General features: G+C 43.8%; 1 protein-coding gene across 1 annotated transcript in view; it reads right to left on the bottom strand.

The window, feature by feature from the left end:
• Positions 1-17,656, bottom strand: part of OSBPL5 (oxysterol binding protein like 5) — a 246,834-nt gene that overhangs the window by 43,868 nt on the left and 185,310 nt on the right. Inside the window, exons 7-8 of the mRNA XM_075928129.2 lie at positions 11,675-11,759; positions 1,326-1,497 (exon numbers count right to left, since the gene is read on the bottom strand). Of these exons, the coding sequence (XP_075784244.1) occupies positions 1,326-1,497; positions 11,675-11,759 (257 nt within the window). The remainder of the gene's footprint in view (positions 1-1,325; positions 1,498-11,674; positions 11,760-17,656) is intronic.

The following is a 17,656-nucleotide window of genomic DNA, read 5'->3' as shown; positions in this document are numbered from 1 at the left end:
GCAAGGAGATCTGAGACAGCAACATCAAAAGGACAGACCCATAAAATAACACAATTAAATCTGCAAGCCCTAGTAACACAACCACTTTGCTGCTGCTCCGTCTTACCCCATGTTATACCTTGAAAGAACTAAAGAAAAAAAAAAAAGAGAGAGAGAGAGAGACACTTAGAACAAAGGCCATTGTTGATGGTACAAATTACAGCTAGATATCAAAGAAAGTTCCGCTCGGTACTGAAGAACAATGGCAAGTGTAAGAGCTGAAAATGCAACAGGCCTTCACCATAAGAGAACTGTGCATACAAACATTGATGCTCTATGTTACCCAACATTTGGCAAGTTTGTGTCCTGCCTTGGGATTAGCAAATATTTCACATTCTGAAAAGGACATGGATTCTCCTATTGTTACAATAGTCTTAGATTCATATTGTGGTATTGTCAACAGGAACAATGGAGAACAGGGTTTCATTGTGCTAGTTGCTATATGTACAAGAGACAATCCCTTCCCCAAAAAGCTTACAGTCTTAATGGAAGAGTGACAAATGGTGGGAACAAGACACACACAAAGAGGAAGGCAAAATGACCTGCCCAACACAGCAACTAAGAGACAGAAACAGGCCGGCTTCACATCCAGCCTCCTATATGCTGGAGCAGATGTATTTTTAAAGCAATTGATCTAGCTGTAGGGAGCAGAGAAAACCCCCATGTGTATGCCAGCAGTCTTCAGTGAAGTGCTAGGAGAGGCTGATGTAATATTAAGAGTGTGGCTAGGAAGATGGCTATAGTGAGACTTTTTAATGTAAGGTTTATTATATGCTGCATTTGAGGAAGAGGCAGAAAACTACAACCCCAGTAAGTGGGTGGACACCACAGTTATGTAGCCATACAGTACACATGCTTTCCTAATTATAGTGCTACTAACAGAGGTGTACTCTCAGTGCTATAAGAACAGACTAGCAGCTAAATCTACCAATTGGTGGCCAGACATGACAGAAGGTGTGTCCACAGAAATTTGACCCAACTAAGGCAACATAGATCCTTTATTATGCACATTCACATGATGAACACTAACCAAGCCTTTCATAGCCTGTAGGTCAACGCTTTAGGACTGCACCCAAAAGAGCTATTCCCTCCCTCCCGGAAGACACCCAGATGGGTATAATATAAGAACCAAGACAGACAGAGACAGACTTTGAGATAGGTTCAACTATATCCCTCTCACCAAGACAACTGTGGCCATTGTGTAATCTGGAAATATAACAAAACAAGTCTTGCACATGAACCCTCCAACACCTCTACATGTACAATAGCCGAAAGCATCATCTTACTGAAAGAGCTCCTGGTCAGAGACGGTGGCAGTGTGCAACAGGTTATACAGCCCAGCATGTGAAGAATCAGAAGAGCAGTTCAGGTCTCCATCCTTCCCCTGTTTGGAGGCGCTGAGTCGGAAAAGACTGGAGCAACGCAGGGCAAGTTCTAGGGCATCCAACCAACAGCGGCCTGGAGAACAACAGGATTTGTCTGAGTGTAGGAGATCAGAGAGGACAGCAAAAATGTTCACCTAAGGTTTCTCAACAGCTTCTCATTTGGGAGTCAAGAATATTAATTCATTTTCACAAATGGAGACATCAGAGTACTTTAAATGTTTAAATAGCCCAGAGATTCCACAGTTTGCCTAACAAAAGCAGAATAAAGTATTCAGGTTTATATCATTTGACATTCAGAGTTCTCGTATCCAGGGAGGGGCACAGTCCACCTTTCTAGACCCTGGTCTATCCTATGGAGTTATTGCAAAACAACCCCCTCTTATTTCAAAATAATAAGTGGAGCTTCCACATTAACCAAGCCCATTATTTTGAAATAAAGGAGGTTATTTATTTCAAAATCTGTACTCCTGTTTTTCTCGGGGAATAGTTATTTCAGGAATTATTATTTCAAAATAATAATTTCTCAGTGTAGACATGCCCAAGGTGTTGAGGTACCATTCTGCTCAGAATTTCCAGAATCCTGTTCAATTCCTCATGTGATCGCTGAAAAGTTATTAGCACCCAAAATCGTGATCAGGAATGGATACTGATATTGTCATTCACAATGAGATCCAAGACTCTGAATGTTAGCAAAACAACAAAGACAGATATGAAAGCACTCAGGGTCTGTTTATTTTCATTTTTCCATTATTGTTTCCCTTCTATCTCTTGGCCACTCTTCTACCACCTTTTTCTTTTCCTCATCCCTTTAAGTGTATAGGCTGCCCCCAACTTGCAACACGATTGGCCCTGGGGATAGCATTTATGATAGGTGTCATAAGCTGTTGTTAATGCAGAGCTAAGAACGTAAGTCGGGGGATTTCAGCCCCTTCCTCACTTACGGAAAAGTTCGGAAAAGTTTGTAACTGCGGGGGGTTGTAAAATGGGGCTGTTGTAAAGCAAAATTTGTATTTGGCAAAAATCCTGTATCTGGCAAAAATCAATAGTAGTAACGTTACCTATCTTTAAAAAAAACAAACAAAAAAACCCAATAGATATTAACAGTACCTATCCTAATCTGCATCTGTCATAAATTTACATTATGGGCCTAATTTAGGAACACAGGCCTGCAGGCCTCATACCTGCAGCTTTATAAGTGTGGTTCAGAGTGCTGCTCCTGTGCGTAGCTTCAATGACTCCAATAGACTCACATGGATCCAGCAGTCAGCCAGCAAACAAGTTGCAGGATGAGAAGTGTGGGGACCATGACCTCATCCAGACATCCAAGTCCACATGTAGTGATGGAAAATGAGTATTTAGATGCTCAGTGGTCGCCTGGAGCATCAAAATTCAGGATATGGATAGAGACAAGCAATTGGAGTCTTCAAACTTCATTTTGTTTGCTGTTAAACCATTACCCTAGTCTGCTTAGCAGAGACTGTCTATGTTCAACAGGAAGAATCAGACTCAGGGCACATTTAGATTACGCATGGCTTCTGAAAGAAGATATGCAAATTTGGCTCAAATTTGCATATCTTCTTACATTTTTCCCCCCCAGAAGAGGTTATTCCCAATATTGCCCCACCTACACGGGGCCAAATATCGGAAAACCCTCCTCTTTCGAAAGCCCCCTGGTAAACCTCCTTTTAGGAGGAATAAGGGGGCTTTTGAAAGAGTATCCAGACAGATTAAAGTGTTCTCCAACAGGTTTTTGTGTATTGCCTTTTCGAATATCTGATTTGTGTCCATTAATTCTTTCCCGTAGAGACTGTCCAGTTTGGCCAATATACATGACAGTGGGGCATTGTTGCCATTTGATGGCATGGATCACATTAGTGGATGTGCAGTTAAATGAGCTTCTGATTTGGTGGCTGACGTGGTTGGGTCCAGTAATGAAACTGCTGGTATAGATGTGACGGCAGAGTTGGATGGAGGTGTGATGATAGAGGTTATGATGGAGTTGTGTTGCGTGGTTACTAGAAATAATTTGTTTGAGGTTAGGGGGTTGTCAATAGGTAAGGATTGGCCTTTCCCCCCAAAGGCCTGTGAGTGATGGGTTGTAGATTGTTGATAATGCGTTGGAGGGGTTTAAACTGTGGACTGTAGGTGATAAGTGGAATTTTGTTGTTTTCTCTTTTGAGCCTATCTTGAAGTAGTTCGTGTCTGGGTACTCTTTTGGCTCTGTCGATCTGTTTTTTTCACTTCTCTGGGTGGGTATTTCAGTTTTAAGACTGCTCTATATAGATCCTGTAAGTGTTTGTCTCGGTCTGTGGGATTGGAGCAAATCCGATAGTATCTCCAAATCCCCATGTTGTGTCAGGCCAATTCCACAAGCCAAATACAAAGGGAAGGAATGGAACTTAACTTGAGTTACAAGTTTAATTCTCATGCAAATGGTATGAACAGGGACATTGGCTGGCTTGCGCGCTACTTTCCATGTCCTAATGCCTTAACCAACCAACCAAACAATAGAGATACTAATTGTTCTGATCAGCCTCTTATAACTACTTGAAACATCTACTCACGGTCTCTCTCTCTCTTTTTTTGCCTCCTTTTTTTTTTTTTTTTTCTTCTCCTACCCCCTTATTTATTCTTGGATCCAGACTTCCTAAACTCCAGTCATCTGAAGAAGTGGGTTTTGCCCACAAAAGATCATGATACCATCTACATGTTTTGTTAGTCTTCAAGGTGCTACTAGACTATTCGTTATTTTTTAAGTTTTTCCTGTTACAGACTAACTTGGCTATACCTCTGAAGCTATAGTTTTAGGACTTGAAGGCTAAATAAACCACCACATCCCAGGCTCCTGATTAGCTGGACAGACTGCACTCTCAGTGAGCACCGAGATTATATTGAGACCCCAAAAGGAACAGGAAGCTGTGTGAGCAATACATTGTTGCCTGTGGATTGCTGTTTAAACCATAGTGTCTTGTCACCTTCCCTATCCCCACCTCTCCAACCTGTCACAGCCTGTTGGATTGGATCTTCCAGCTACTAACCCTGCAAGAGCTCCAATCACCGCCTTGTACCGCCTGTAATACCCACTGATCTCCCAGCTACCTATCCACCTGCACACACTTCACTGCTCAGGACTCCCACCTGAATGCCTATATATTACACAACCAAAACCAATCCCCTACCTCCTGCCTTTTTTTGGGAGGAGGGGTGAATCAGGTGTGAATGAAGACAGCTATCATAGCTCCTTATGTACATTGCAGATAGAGCTGATCAAAAACACAAGCACAATTTCATGAATAATTTACCAGGTAAAAAATCTGCTGTAGCCCGAAAAGACCACTTTTCTCCTCCATCCACAAAATTTTGGACAGAGAATGGCCAGTCTGAATCCCTTTTCTCAATTTTATTTGGAAGTCCTATTCTAAATAGCCATACAAAACTCCAGACAGTGCACCATGCAGAGAATATCACATCTCTTAAGTGTTAAAGTCATCCAGTTTTTGGACTTGTTCCTCACACCTATTTGATATGCTTCTAACAATCAGCCAGCAACGTATTGTCATCTGACAAATGTATATTGTTTAAATAATCATAAATGAGGGGGAAGACCCTGATTTGGTTCTGTTGCTAAGTAGTTTAAAGAGTATGTTTTCTGTTGACTACCTCCCATTTTGTTCTACCCTTGTGGCTTCTGCAAACCTGATTTGCACGTACCAACCAGCCCCTTGGCCATCTAGAGAGTCATGAATTCCAAGGCCAAATGGGACCATTGTCACAATCTAGTCTGACCTCCTGTATCATACAGACCACAGAACTCTGCCCAGACAATTCCTTTTGAAGTAGAGCAGCTTCTTAAAACAAATCCAATCTTGATATAAAACTGCTAGACACACGGAGAATCTGCTACAATCCTGGGGTAAATTCTAATTGTTAAAAATTAACGCTTTATTGCCACTGTGGCTTTATATATCTTTAAGATGCCAGGATAGGATTCCTTTGTAAAATGTAGGTGCAGAAGTTGGACTGAAACCACTGCCACATCTTAACCTCTAGCAACGTGCTGTTTTGAACTATTCTTACAAGTTGCCTTTTCGGTGCCATGTGTGTTTTATTTCCTCTAACACCTCTGTACCAAACTGTGTAACCCATTTGGTCTTGCAACCTCCATCTTGGATTGTAACCTTCATCATGGCCATTTCATAGTGCAACTTCCAGCTTTTATTAGAACAGCCATTTGTATTAAATGTCTATAGACCGTCCTAGTTGAAGGTCCATAGCTGATCTATGATGGTTTCTCAGTCTAAGGCCACCACGGTGACGGTCTCAACTACCAGCCTATTACCCTGGGAAAATGGACTTTCTGCAGAGAAGTCTGACTGGAGGAAGGAGCTGGCCTTTTGCAGCTTGAGCGCATGGGCAAAACAAGGTTTGTTTGAACAAGGGGGCCATCCACTATCACACAGCAGAACACAAAGAGACAGCCTTTCCTGAAAGGCTGACCAGACCTCTCATTCAAAGAAGGGGTAAATTCAGACCAAGAGGAAAGTTGTCTCTTAGGAATAGGTTATTTGGAAAGATCTGCAACTCTCTTAAGAGTAAAAATGCTTGTGGTTAAGAAGTTCCTGGACTAATCCCATGTTTGGTCTGCCACATTGCCCCTGAAACGGTTAATTGAGACCCTGAGTTCTCAAAATGAATTGGAACTCTGAGGGAGCATGTATGAGCAGGCACTTGTTTTGAGGGGAAAAGCAGACACGCTGCAAAGCCCCACATCCCCAAGGAAGGGTGGCAGACACATGATCTGCACCTGGAAGTGTGCTCGTTAGACTCCAGAGTTTGGAACAGTGACCCGGCTCTACCCAGACCCAAGAGCCTCAGAGGGATGCAGGATTCACTGGCTGGGTCCACTCACAACAGTGTATACAGAGAAGGGGATTGGCTCATGGCATGACAACTTCTAACAATACAGCAAAGCCACTCACAAGAAGAAATCTTCACTGTGTATCTTATTTAGATAATGGCTGTCTCCAGAATAAAATTCTCTTCCATTTCCTGGAAACCAAAAACCCTATATTTGTAGAAGTGGAGCTGTGTGGGCTGCTTTGACCTTCCTTGAATTTCCAGATACAATCATGTGTGATAAAAAGCGGCAGCAAAGACTGCTCCTGGCTTTTATGGAATGTAAAATGTACTGTAGATTAGTGGCACTTCCATGGACTGTCCCTAAGCTAGGATCTTAAATCCCAACAACTGTCTGTCACAGATGGTGCAGCAGAAAAAAGGGTATTCTGTCACTGTAAAAGGGAAAACAAGCTGCTAATCATGGTACAGCCAAGTGTAAGGCCGGATTGTTTGCTGAACGTACTATGTAACTCAGCCCTGGACAAGCAGGAATTCCTCATGAATTACCATTAACCTTACCTGATGTGCTCACTAGTTATTAGCATAGGAAGCTGAGTGGAGGAGCACACAGTCAAGACTTGTGTGGAGGCGGATTCATGGAGGAAAGGATCCACGGACACACTGTAAACATATACTAGCATTATGCAATGGGAAAAAGGCCCTCTGGGTCTATTCATCTTCTCAGCTCATTTTGCTCTCTCTAAGTGCCTACCTTCCTTCCCACCTCTTTTTAAATGCATCTTGAAATGTTTATCCACATTACAAGGTGCAAGTCCCTGTGCTGCCTGACCCATTTTATTTAGGACTCTCTACATGCAACCATTCCCGTGACACTGACTGTACCAAGCCACCTGCCAATGTGAATAGTGTCATGTATGACATTTTCCAAATTATCAATACCGAGTATGGAACTCAACTGTGATGCCTTTGGCTATTTAGATATCACCCTCCCAATCCATATCCATCGATCACTGCTCTCAGCTCCCAAGCCAATATTTTATCCAGTTGAAATTTTCACAATCAATATCCTAGTCATTAATATTGCACGCTAACATCTTTTGGAGCAATACTGCATCAAAAGCCTCCATGAAAGCCAATGCCAAATAGATTATACCACTGGCTTCACCTCTATCAACTCTCACTGACGCCTCCTTGGTGAAGCTGATGGAGTTTGTTAGGCATGGCTTCCCTTCTCCAAAGCTGTGCTGACTGCACTTGACTATTCTTGTAGCCATACGAGAACATTCTCCTCTTTCATCCTTAATCATTGTTCCTAGACTCTCTGAATAGAGAGGTCACATTTCAGATCTCTAGGTTCTTGCTTTTTTCCCCTCCCATGTTTAAATAAGACATCACATGAACTGCTCTTCAGGCGGCATGCATCTGTTTCAAGTGAAGAGGCAAAATAAAATAAAAATTAAAAAAATTAAAAAATAAAATAATAATCTAACGTACTAGTTGTGATTTCACCTGAATGTTGTGGATCTTCTTCTTAATGGTCCTTCCTTCACTCCATACTTAAAAAGATATGCTCTAGTAACCTACTATTTTAATTCCTTGGTTATTACAAATCTATAATAATTCATTTGGCAGAAACTTCCAACAGGATTCTAAATACTCAGGGGCAGGGATTTGGACCCTTTTATCCCTCTGGCCTACAGTGTATTGAACATATTCTAGGTATACCAGAGACTCAGGGCATAACTGGAGTAGTGCTTCTGTCTGGACACTCCCCAAACCCCTGGGGGCCATTACTAGATAGGGTAGGGAAGAACAGTCCTGAATTTGCTCTTGCTTACTCATATAGCCCACAGCAGCCCTAGGGATTAAGGAGACCACAAAGATGGCATATAGCTACCACTCTTTAATCAAAGATGACAAACCTTTTTCTAGTATGACTTTTTCTTTTAGATGAGGACTGAAATGATAAGAGATAGTGCCCGTCTAACTGTGATTTTTCTTTAAACACAAGCACATGTTGCATTAACCACATTGCTTGCATTGCACATCTTCTAATTAAGTTAATGGAATGGCATGCAACATTGATTGCTAAGGAAATAACAGCTTTTAAGGCTTGGGTAGGTAGGCAGTTATTGAAGTTATTCAGTTGCCTCAAAAGCCTGAGGAATTACGTCTGTTTCTCTTTCAGATGGGCTGTCTGAGATTTGAAATGTTTGTATTTTTTGGCAAACCTATCTGAAAGCCATCTTTAAAAAAGGGTGTGCGTACTAGAAATCATCCTACATATTTCTGCACAGGAGATATTTAGTGAGAGATGAAATTCTGAAATTTTTCCCCAAATGAGATGTATGAGTGGTAGAATTCAGGGAGGAGAGTGTGTAACTAAGCACATTCAGAGGAAAGTCTGTACACTTTTGGTTTTATACAAGTTCCACCTAATTTCACTGCATTGAAAAAGTGCTTTTCCTCCTCAAAGATGCCCCTTCCTGGGGGAAGACAACAGCCTCACTGGGCCCCTGGCTGGGGGCAGCAGCTCCGCACACCCAGAAGGGGCAGGGCATGAGAATGGGTGGGATTGAGGGCAGCCAACCCTCAGCACCGCCTGGAGCATGGCATGCTCCTTCCAGCCCTCAGCACCGCCTGGACCATAGCATGCCCAGCCTCCCCAGGCAGTCGCGAAGCTGCCTTGTGCACACTGTGTGGCACTCCAGCAGTGATTTAAGAGGGCCTGAGATCTAGGCACTGCCCCAGGCTTTTCTGAATTGCCAGGCCCTGGGATAACTTCCCCCTTTGCCCCAGCCCATCAGCAGGCCTGCCTCCCCTCCCCCCCAACATGACCAATGGAAGAGATGATAGTAGTCACGGACCCAAAAGAAATAAAATAAGCCAGGCCTCTGGAATGCCTTCCCCTTTGGTTTGCTGGTGCACTTAACCACGTTCCAGGTTCCAAACCAGAAACGCATTCAGCAGCCTCAATGTTTCATTTGACACCTATTGGGTTGGGGGAGAGGAGGGGAGAACCTAACTGAAGCAAACCTTTAGCCAAAAGGATGGTTGATCCAAAGCCTGCTGAAATCAATGGAAAGGCATCCATTGACGTCAGAGATTTTTGAATCAGGCCCAAGGCCTATAAGGAGCAACATGGGTTAATTTCGACATGACCAAGAGCTACAGTACTTTGAAAGTCAACTGGAATGAAAACAGGATTTTAATCTTCTTATCTACTTATGAACCACTGCTTTTCTGTAGTCATTACAGAGTTAAGAGAGATTTTCACATAGCAAGCTGGCATGTTTATCATACATTGACCTAAATACACTGACCCTTCATTTTGTGGATTCTAGAATAAAGGCAGATGTGGATCCACTGGTGTCTATTTGCACTGATCATGTTTCTATCCCCACTTAGGGGGTGGAGAAAACGTCCTTCACCAACACATTGTCTCCTTTGCGCCCTTGGAAGGATCCAGACAGATTTCCTGCAAATTCAACTCTGTCATATTCCAAGAACTAGCCACAGAAAGGTTGAACCAAGTTTCCTGCACTCAGGAAATTTACCGTTTGGAGCAGAACCCCATGAAAATAACATATGTTTCTTCCCTTCTCAAAGTCTCAAGAGGTCTGCCAATCGTAGGCAGGGGATAATCTCTGGATTCCAAATCTGGTGATCATTTTTTCATCTTCTAGGCATCTCCCTTCCCTGGGTGCACCCTGTCCATGCTCCTTGCCTCTCCCAGCTAGCTTGCTGTGCAGCAGCTGATCCACAGTGGGCAGGAATTGCTGGGAGAAGGAGTTAATTGGCAGGTCTGCTGGTGATTGGTAGATGCTGGGGGCAGATCGGAAGAAGCTGGCTGCTGACAGGTGCTAAGCACCTGCTAATTTTTTTCAGCATCAATTGCCACCAGAAGTGTCTGGAGAACATCTGACTCAGCGGGACCTTTGGTGTGAAACACCCTCATGTTCACACCTATGTCTGGGGGTCCTAACACTCGGTCCATATACCTCAGGTTAGGGAACTGCAGTAGATTGTTCACTGGGATTTTCAAAGGTTGAAAGAGTCAAAGAGAGCTGAGCATTCAATTCCCTTAAGCATGTTTGACAAACCCCAGCCATAATTCTCAGCAGTATCTAGACTGGAGAAAGTTGCACCGTCACTCAAGTTACAATGTAGCATACAATGTCATATTTTTGTAGTGCAAATATCTCCCCACCTTCTATTCTGGGAACTGAAGAGGACACATCCAATATCTCATGATACTGAATGCTAGTAACTCAAACCTGTATCATGTGTGGATACAGATGGATTTATATTTCAGAAAATATTTCTAACTAAATTAGATGACTTGGTAGAACACAAAATGTGGAAGTCACATACTGAGAAGAGGCATAAATGCGCATGTGAATTAGGGTTGAAGCAGGATCCCTCAATGAATCAGTCATGTCAAATCTATTTTTCTTCCTTTAAACATTGCCTAGGCACATTATTTATATAAACATTGCCTAGGCACATTATTTATATAAACATTGCAGAGGCACATTATTTATTGTATAGAACCTAAAAAGCCCAGACAGTGAAAAGTGCTTAACACAAGGCACCAAAACACTGAGGGCTCGTCTACACTGGCCCCTTTTCCGGAAGGGGCATGTTAATTTCAGCTATCATAATAGGGAAATCCGCGGGGGATTTAAATATCCCCCGCGGCATTTAAATAAAAATGTCCGTCGCTTTTTTCCGGCTTTTCGCGTCTACACTGGCCCCGATCCTCCGGAAAAAGCGCTCTTTTCCGGAGGATCTTATTCCTACTTTGAAGGAAGGAAGAGCGCTTTTTCTGGAGGATCGGGGCCAGTGTAGACGCTCTTTTCCGGCTTTTCTAAAAGCCGGAAAAAAGCGGCGGACATTTTTATTTAAATGCTGCGGGGGATATTTAAATCCCCCACGGATTTCCCTATTACGATAGCTGAAATTAACATGCCCCTTCCGGAAAAGGGGCCAGTGTAGACGTAGCCATAGATTGTCTCTGCCTTACAGAGCTTACAATCCAAGTAGACAAGAAGAGAAGAAAAAGTATTATCCCCATTTCAGAGGCACAGAGTAAGTGACTTGCCTGAAGTCACATGGCGAGTATATGGCAGAATCAGGAACTGAACTTATGTCCCATCTCCTGCTCTGTTCTGCCCTGTTAAGTCCAAACCTAGTGTCTAAGCCATAAAACCTTAGCCCCACACATCCTTCCCCCAATGCATCACAATCTTTATTTTCCTGAATAGGAAAGGAACGTTGGAAAAGGCACGTCTCAGCTCCTAGTACCAAACCCTTATTTAGAGTGCACACCAAGCGTTTATAGCTGTGGGAAAAAAGTGAGGAGAGAGGAGAGGCCGGCCAGAACTCACCGTCTGATTCTGAGGCTGCTCTGAAGATCAAATAGCTGCTGGGAAGCGGCTGAGTGATGGAACCGACATTCTCTCCCTTTGGGCCCTAAAACAAACAAGAAGAAAGTAAGGCAACGAGGCAGTAATAGTTCTGTGAATTTTTCCCTTCCATTGGTTCAGCACACCAGCAGCTTTCTCCAGGCACTGCAAGAACAGCAGGTGGCACTCACACCTCAGGTGGTGGCATCAACTTTCTCCAGTAGGCTGGTGCCACGTACGCCAGCTTGCTCTTCAAATTATTTAGTGAGTCCTTCAAATGCCCCTTCCCTCTGTTGGCTTCTGAGTGCCTTCTGTCTCTCTCTCTCTCTCTGCCAGTGTTCCAGGTGGAGAAGCTGGAAAGCCAGCAGATGGGGATTGGGGCAGTCCAGCGAAGGTTCCTAATCTGGATCCTTCACTGGCTTCGTGTGGCTCATACAGAGCGATAAATCCTGGGGCATTTCAGTGGCAGCTTTTCTGAAAGGCCACAATTGCAGGGAGGGGGAGAGATGATGCTTTGGAAGGTGAGCTAGGAACGGTACTGCAGGCTTCACTGTAACTAAGGCTGTGTCCAGACTCCATGCCTCCGTCGACGGAGGCATGTAGATTAGCCAGCTCGGAAGAGGGAAATGAAGCCGCGATTAAAATAATCGCGGCTTCATTTAAATTTAAATGGCTGCCCCGATCTGCCGATCAGCTGTTTGTCGGCAGATCGGGAGAGTCTGGACGCGATGCCCCGACAAAGAAGCCTTTCTTCATCGACACAGGTAAGCCTCGTGAAACCAGGTTTACCTGTGTCGATGAAGAAAGGCTTCTTTGTCGGGGCATCGCGTCCAGACTCTCCCGATCTGCCGACAAACAGCTGATCGGCAGATCGGGGCAGCCATTTAAATTTAAATGAAGCCGCGATTATTTTAATCGCGGCTTCATTTCCCTCTTCCGAGCTGGCTAATCTACATGCCTCCGTCGACGGAGGCATGGAGTCTGGACACAGCCTAAGTGTTCTGTAGTGAAACCTCTTTCCCTTTGCCATACATCTCTGGCTAGAAACACCTACCCTAGGGTTCTAAGCAGACAATAAGGACACAGAGGAGGAGGCTTATTACATTGCCATAAATTCACAGTTTGCAGCGGGGGGCAGACACCGACCAGCACTGACCTTCCTTGGGAAGGTGCATGAAAAGCAGACGCTTTCTCAGGGTCCCCTGATTCAAAGGGACGAGTATATTCGCTGCTACCCACAGCCAGGGACCATGGCATTCGCTCATCGGCAACTCCCTCACTACATTCAAGGGCAACAATGATGCCTGACTGACACACAGGTGAACAAGGGGATAGCTACCCCAAGCCTACTTCTATGTGCAGCAGGGCACAACCTGGCTATGGAAAAGTGGGAGCCTCCCTCCTCCTGGTTTTCTGTTTCCAAAGTGACACCCTTTGTTCTCGGTTTTCTCCCTGCCCCATCAATGCACTGCAGGATAAATCATGTAGCAAAGAAACAACATAAGCAGAATTCCCTTTGAGTAGAAAGGATGACAAATAAATTAGTCATTGTGTAGTCAGAAACATCACTGACTTCTGCACGTATTTATTCCATCTTGCAGTTGGCCTAAAGCAGCTCTCTCCAAGGCCCCATTCAAATGTGTACTTCTAAATGCTAGAAAACAATGAACACAGCATTTGAAATATATTTTAGCACATGGATGCAAGGTAGCTTTTTCCATCTGTGCAAGCATCTCCTACCTGATGTAAGGCTTCATAGCCCTCCTCTACTACAAACAGTTTTCTGAGTTCCCCGTGCACCAATTTTTATTCCCAAAATTACATTCTGTGCAGTGGTCAGGGGTTTTGGCTTTTCCAGTGAGTTAAGGGGACTCCCCGCCCCCCACGAAGCTCCAAACTCATACTAGAATTCTCCATCATTACCTACTACTCTCAATGGGAGTAGAGAATGGGAAGAGGAAGTTGTCTGAGCAGGAGAGACATGCTTACAGGGACACGGATTTGACATCATGCCCAGTAGTTTACTTGCATTCTCTGACCCAGCTTCTAATCCCTGGGATTTCCAGGCTCTGCAAAGGCTTCAGTTACTGTCTTCCACTGCCAGATCCCTATCACTCAACAAAGCAGGAAGAGCCAAGGTAAACATTCCTTTCATGAGGGGCTTGAGATTTAGAAACCAAAAGCATCTGCATGGAGGTTTGATCTGCAGGACTGGCGAAGCTGGGAATTTGATCAATGAGCCGCAGCACAGCAGCTCGAGACATTACTATTGACATTAATGCAACCAGGCAGCATTCCTTGTGGCACTTTTCCTTCCAGGAGCTTTCAGCGGAATGAGACTGGAGAATTGTTGATAGCACCAGAGCATGGATTTTCAACGCACAGACTGAAATCTGTCTTCTAAGGGGAAGCCCACGAAAAGATGATGCTGGTCCATTGTATTAACATTAAAAAGGAGAGCAGATGGCATCAAGGGGCCTTTATGCAAGTGGAAAAGTATTAAAGTGACCAAATAACTGTCTATCAATCAGAGTCAGATTTAGTAGTCACACATGAAGGATCATGATTGCACACCGAGGCCATTTTTACATCCCACCCCCACCAACAATCCTACAGAGTAAGTGAAACATCCTATCTGTAAATCAGGGATAATGATCTCTTCTCCCACCCTTTTTCTGTCTTGCCTATTTAGGCTGTAAACACATCAGGGCAATGATGGTCTCTTGCCATTAATATACAATGCTTAGCACAATGGGCCCCAATTTCAGCTGCAGCCTCTAGCTACAGTAATACACACTAATACAGGGAAGTCTTTAGGTCGCTCTCATTTTCAGCATTCTAAAGTGCACCATCTGAAAAGGATATGTTTGTGGTTCTAAAAAAAGGGTTGGATTTACGTTGCCATATTGGAGAGTGAAGTGAGACTCTAAATTTTGGAAGAATCATGAAACACTAAAAAAGCAGTGACTCGATGCATATGTGGAAGCTACAGCCATTTAGTGTGTAGATTTTAATTTTGCTTTTATCACAGACAGGCATTAAAAATACTCCAGACAAGAATCATGCACATGGATGAAAAGGAGCAAAGCAGTTTGGGTTAGATATTAGAAAAGTGTTCCTCAACAGTATGATCTAAATTACATTAGCAGATTGTAAAAAGAGCTTCCCCAAAGGAAGTGATACATACTTATCACTACAATTATTATAAAAAAAATAAAAAAATCAAAGGTGGGGCAGGGTGCATTCAAAAAATACAGGTATATTTGTTATTTCTAGTTCACCAGCACTTACATTGTATTATTTAATGCCATATATCGGTGTCAGAGTAATTGAAATAAATATTCCTACACTGTGTTGTTCATCTAGTTAAGATAACAAATGATGATCCAATACATCACAAGAGGATGATCCAATACATCACCATAAGCCTAATCATCTGACAGTTATACACTGCCCTGTGCACACAACCCCAAAATCATCACCGCACTGGCTTTAACAGGTTCTCTGCAATAAGCCTGCACAGGCATGGACCTAAACTACATTCCCATTATAAAGGGGTTTCACGATATTGCCAGAATAATGTGGCAGAAGGTCTCTGCCACTGCATGTTGATAGAGAATGTAATGCTGTTAATTTAGCACCATTCAAAAGCATGACATAAAAATGCCCAATCGGTTTTCATTATGAAGCAAGAGTGATCACCTCCTAAACAAAAAGCTGCTAACTTTAGAGAAACTATTTAGGCTCACAAGCCTGGTGACCCATGCAAAATTAAGCAAACTCTCTATCTAGGCAAACAATTCTAATTAACAATGTGTAAGCTAGTCATTTTTATTGACAGGAGGTAAACGCTAATTAGCTGATGCTCTGGGGTTACATGCCTTGACAGTATTACTGAGGGTATTAAATTCAGTGGTCTTTCACCATGAATACACTAGTAATCAATTGACAGGCATCTGAGAGTGTGAGATTCTGTGTTTAAATTAAATGATTGTATATTAAACGGAATTGACCAACACGCGTGTAAATGCTAGTCTAGACAGCTCCATAAACATTTGTTCTAGGGCTTATGGCTAAGCCCTGCACTAAACCACAAATGTTTGTGTCTGAACAAACGTTTGTGGAACATCTGGACTAGCATTTACAATTGTGTTAACTGCCAATCAATTAATTAGCATTAAAACCCAATAACAAATTCTCATCTAGACAAGCCCCATGTTTCAGGATCGGTTGTCTTGTTTTAAGAGGCTGTGGGAATTCTTGGCCACATGCTGGTCTAGCATTCGAAGTAATAATTTGAACCTGTGCTGAAACAAAGAACACATCTATAATGCATGAGAAGCGGGCTTTTTGTGCCATTAGACAAGTGTACCGTTTACACTCGTAAATGCTCCACTGGTTGCCTTAAAAGTATGCAGTGAAGTGACATGAAACAAAACAGTATTTCTGGCAGCTTCAGCATTTGACAGCTGTCAGAGCGGATACAGCTCCTTTGACATCAAGCAGTTCATTAGAGGAGCCCTTTTACTGTTCTTTTGGTGTTCATCTTGTGGCCCAAAGTGGCTGTCACACACCACAATCCAACCTGAGGGGTTCCTAACACACTGTTCAAATGCAGCTTCCCAAGTATTCAGCTCAAGATATTTAGGTGAACTACTTGGATTTAAAAACCCAAATTAGGGATGCAAAAGTGCCTTTAAAAAGGTAACCAGGTAACCACTAAAATCTGAGCCGTGACATAGTGCAGGCTCTGCAGTATAACGCTTTTTTAAGCTTTCTATTGCAGAGCCCATAGCAAAGCCTTTCTGAGAGCGGAGCCACTAACTCCTGCCGGCTCTGTCCCAGGGAGGCTTCGCTGAGGGCTCTGCAGCCGGCGCCCAGGGAGCCAGCCTGTAACCTGTGAGGAGGGGCCGGTTACAGTGGAGGGCAGGCTGGGCCCACTACGGATAGTAGCTGGCCAAAGCAGTGGGTCGTGCGGGGCTGGGTGAGGTTTACTAGTTAACCCTAATCCAAATATCTCATTATTGTCTTGTTTTCCAGAATAGTGCTCAGGAAAATCCTTTTCTTTTTATATATGTATTTTATATTGGCTCCTTTCTTTTGGGTCAGTTCTACTGAAGGAAGAAGCATTCTGACACCACAGGATGCTCCCAAGTTCAAAACCTTACTACAGGTTGGAACTCCCTGGTCCGGCACCCTCGGGACCTGACCAGTCCTGGAGGAGGGATTTTGCTGGACTAGGGGAGGTCCTATCTGGCTCCCCTGCTACCGGCTCCTCCCAGCCCTGGACCAGCTGCCAGCCTCCTGATCAGTTCCCCCTTGTCACCAGCCTCACTGCCCTGCCAGTCCCCTCAGCTGCTTCTAAGCTATGCTGGGCAGCCCAGCTCCCTGTGTGCTGGGCTCCTGGCCCCACAAGCCAGCCCCACTGGGTTGTGCCTGGCTGCCCGGTTGTGGCATGCCAGGCAGCCCAGCAGTGGGGATCCCAGTCGCCAGCCCTCCACCGGGATGCTCTGGTCCTGGAACATCCGTGGTCCAGCAGGACCACGGATGTTGCTGGAACAAGGGGTCCCGGATTCCAGAGGTTCAAGCTACACTTTCTAATTGCTCATCCCAACTGCACTTTTCACACGAATTCAGTTGATCTCGTTCTGCTCACAAGGAATTGTTATAGTGCTGGGCAGCAAATGATGACTGTTTTCTGGGGGTCAGGATATGAATTGAACCAACAGAAACTTGAAGGCTGAACAAAAACCAAGTGGTAGCTGAATGATAAATCCTCATACACCTTTGGGACCTTAAAGGACACAGAAAAGCCTAAGGACACAGACTGGGGCTAGGCTAAAAACCTTATAAGAGAACAAAATACAGGACCATGTAGCACTTTAAAGACTAACAAGATGGTTTATTAGATGATGAGCTTTCGTGGGCCAGACCCACTTCCTCAGATCAAATAGTGGAAGAAAA

The sequence above is a fragment of the Pelodiscus sinensis genome, chromosome 5 (assembly GCF_052426305.1).
Source record: "Pelodiscus sinensis isolate ZL-2025 chromosome 5, ASM5242630v1, whole genome shotgun sequence".
Classification (NCBI taxonomy): domain Eukaryota; kingdom Metazoa; phylum Chordata; order Testudines; family Trionychidae; genus Pelodiscus; species Pelodiscus sinensis.
This window is presented reverse-complemented; position numbering and strand designations above follow the sequence as displayed.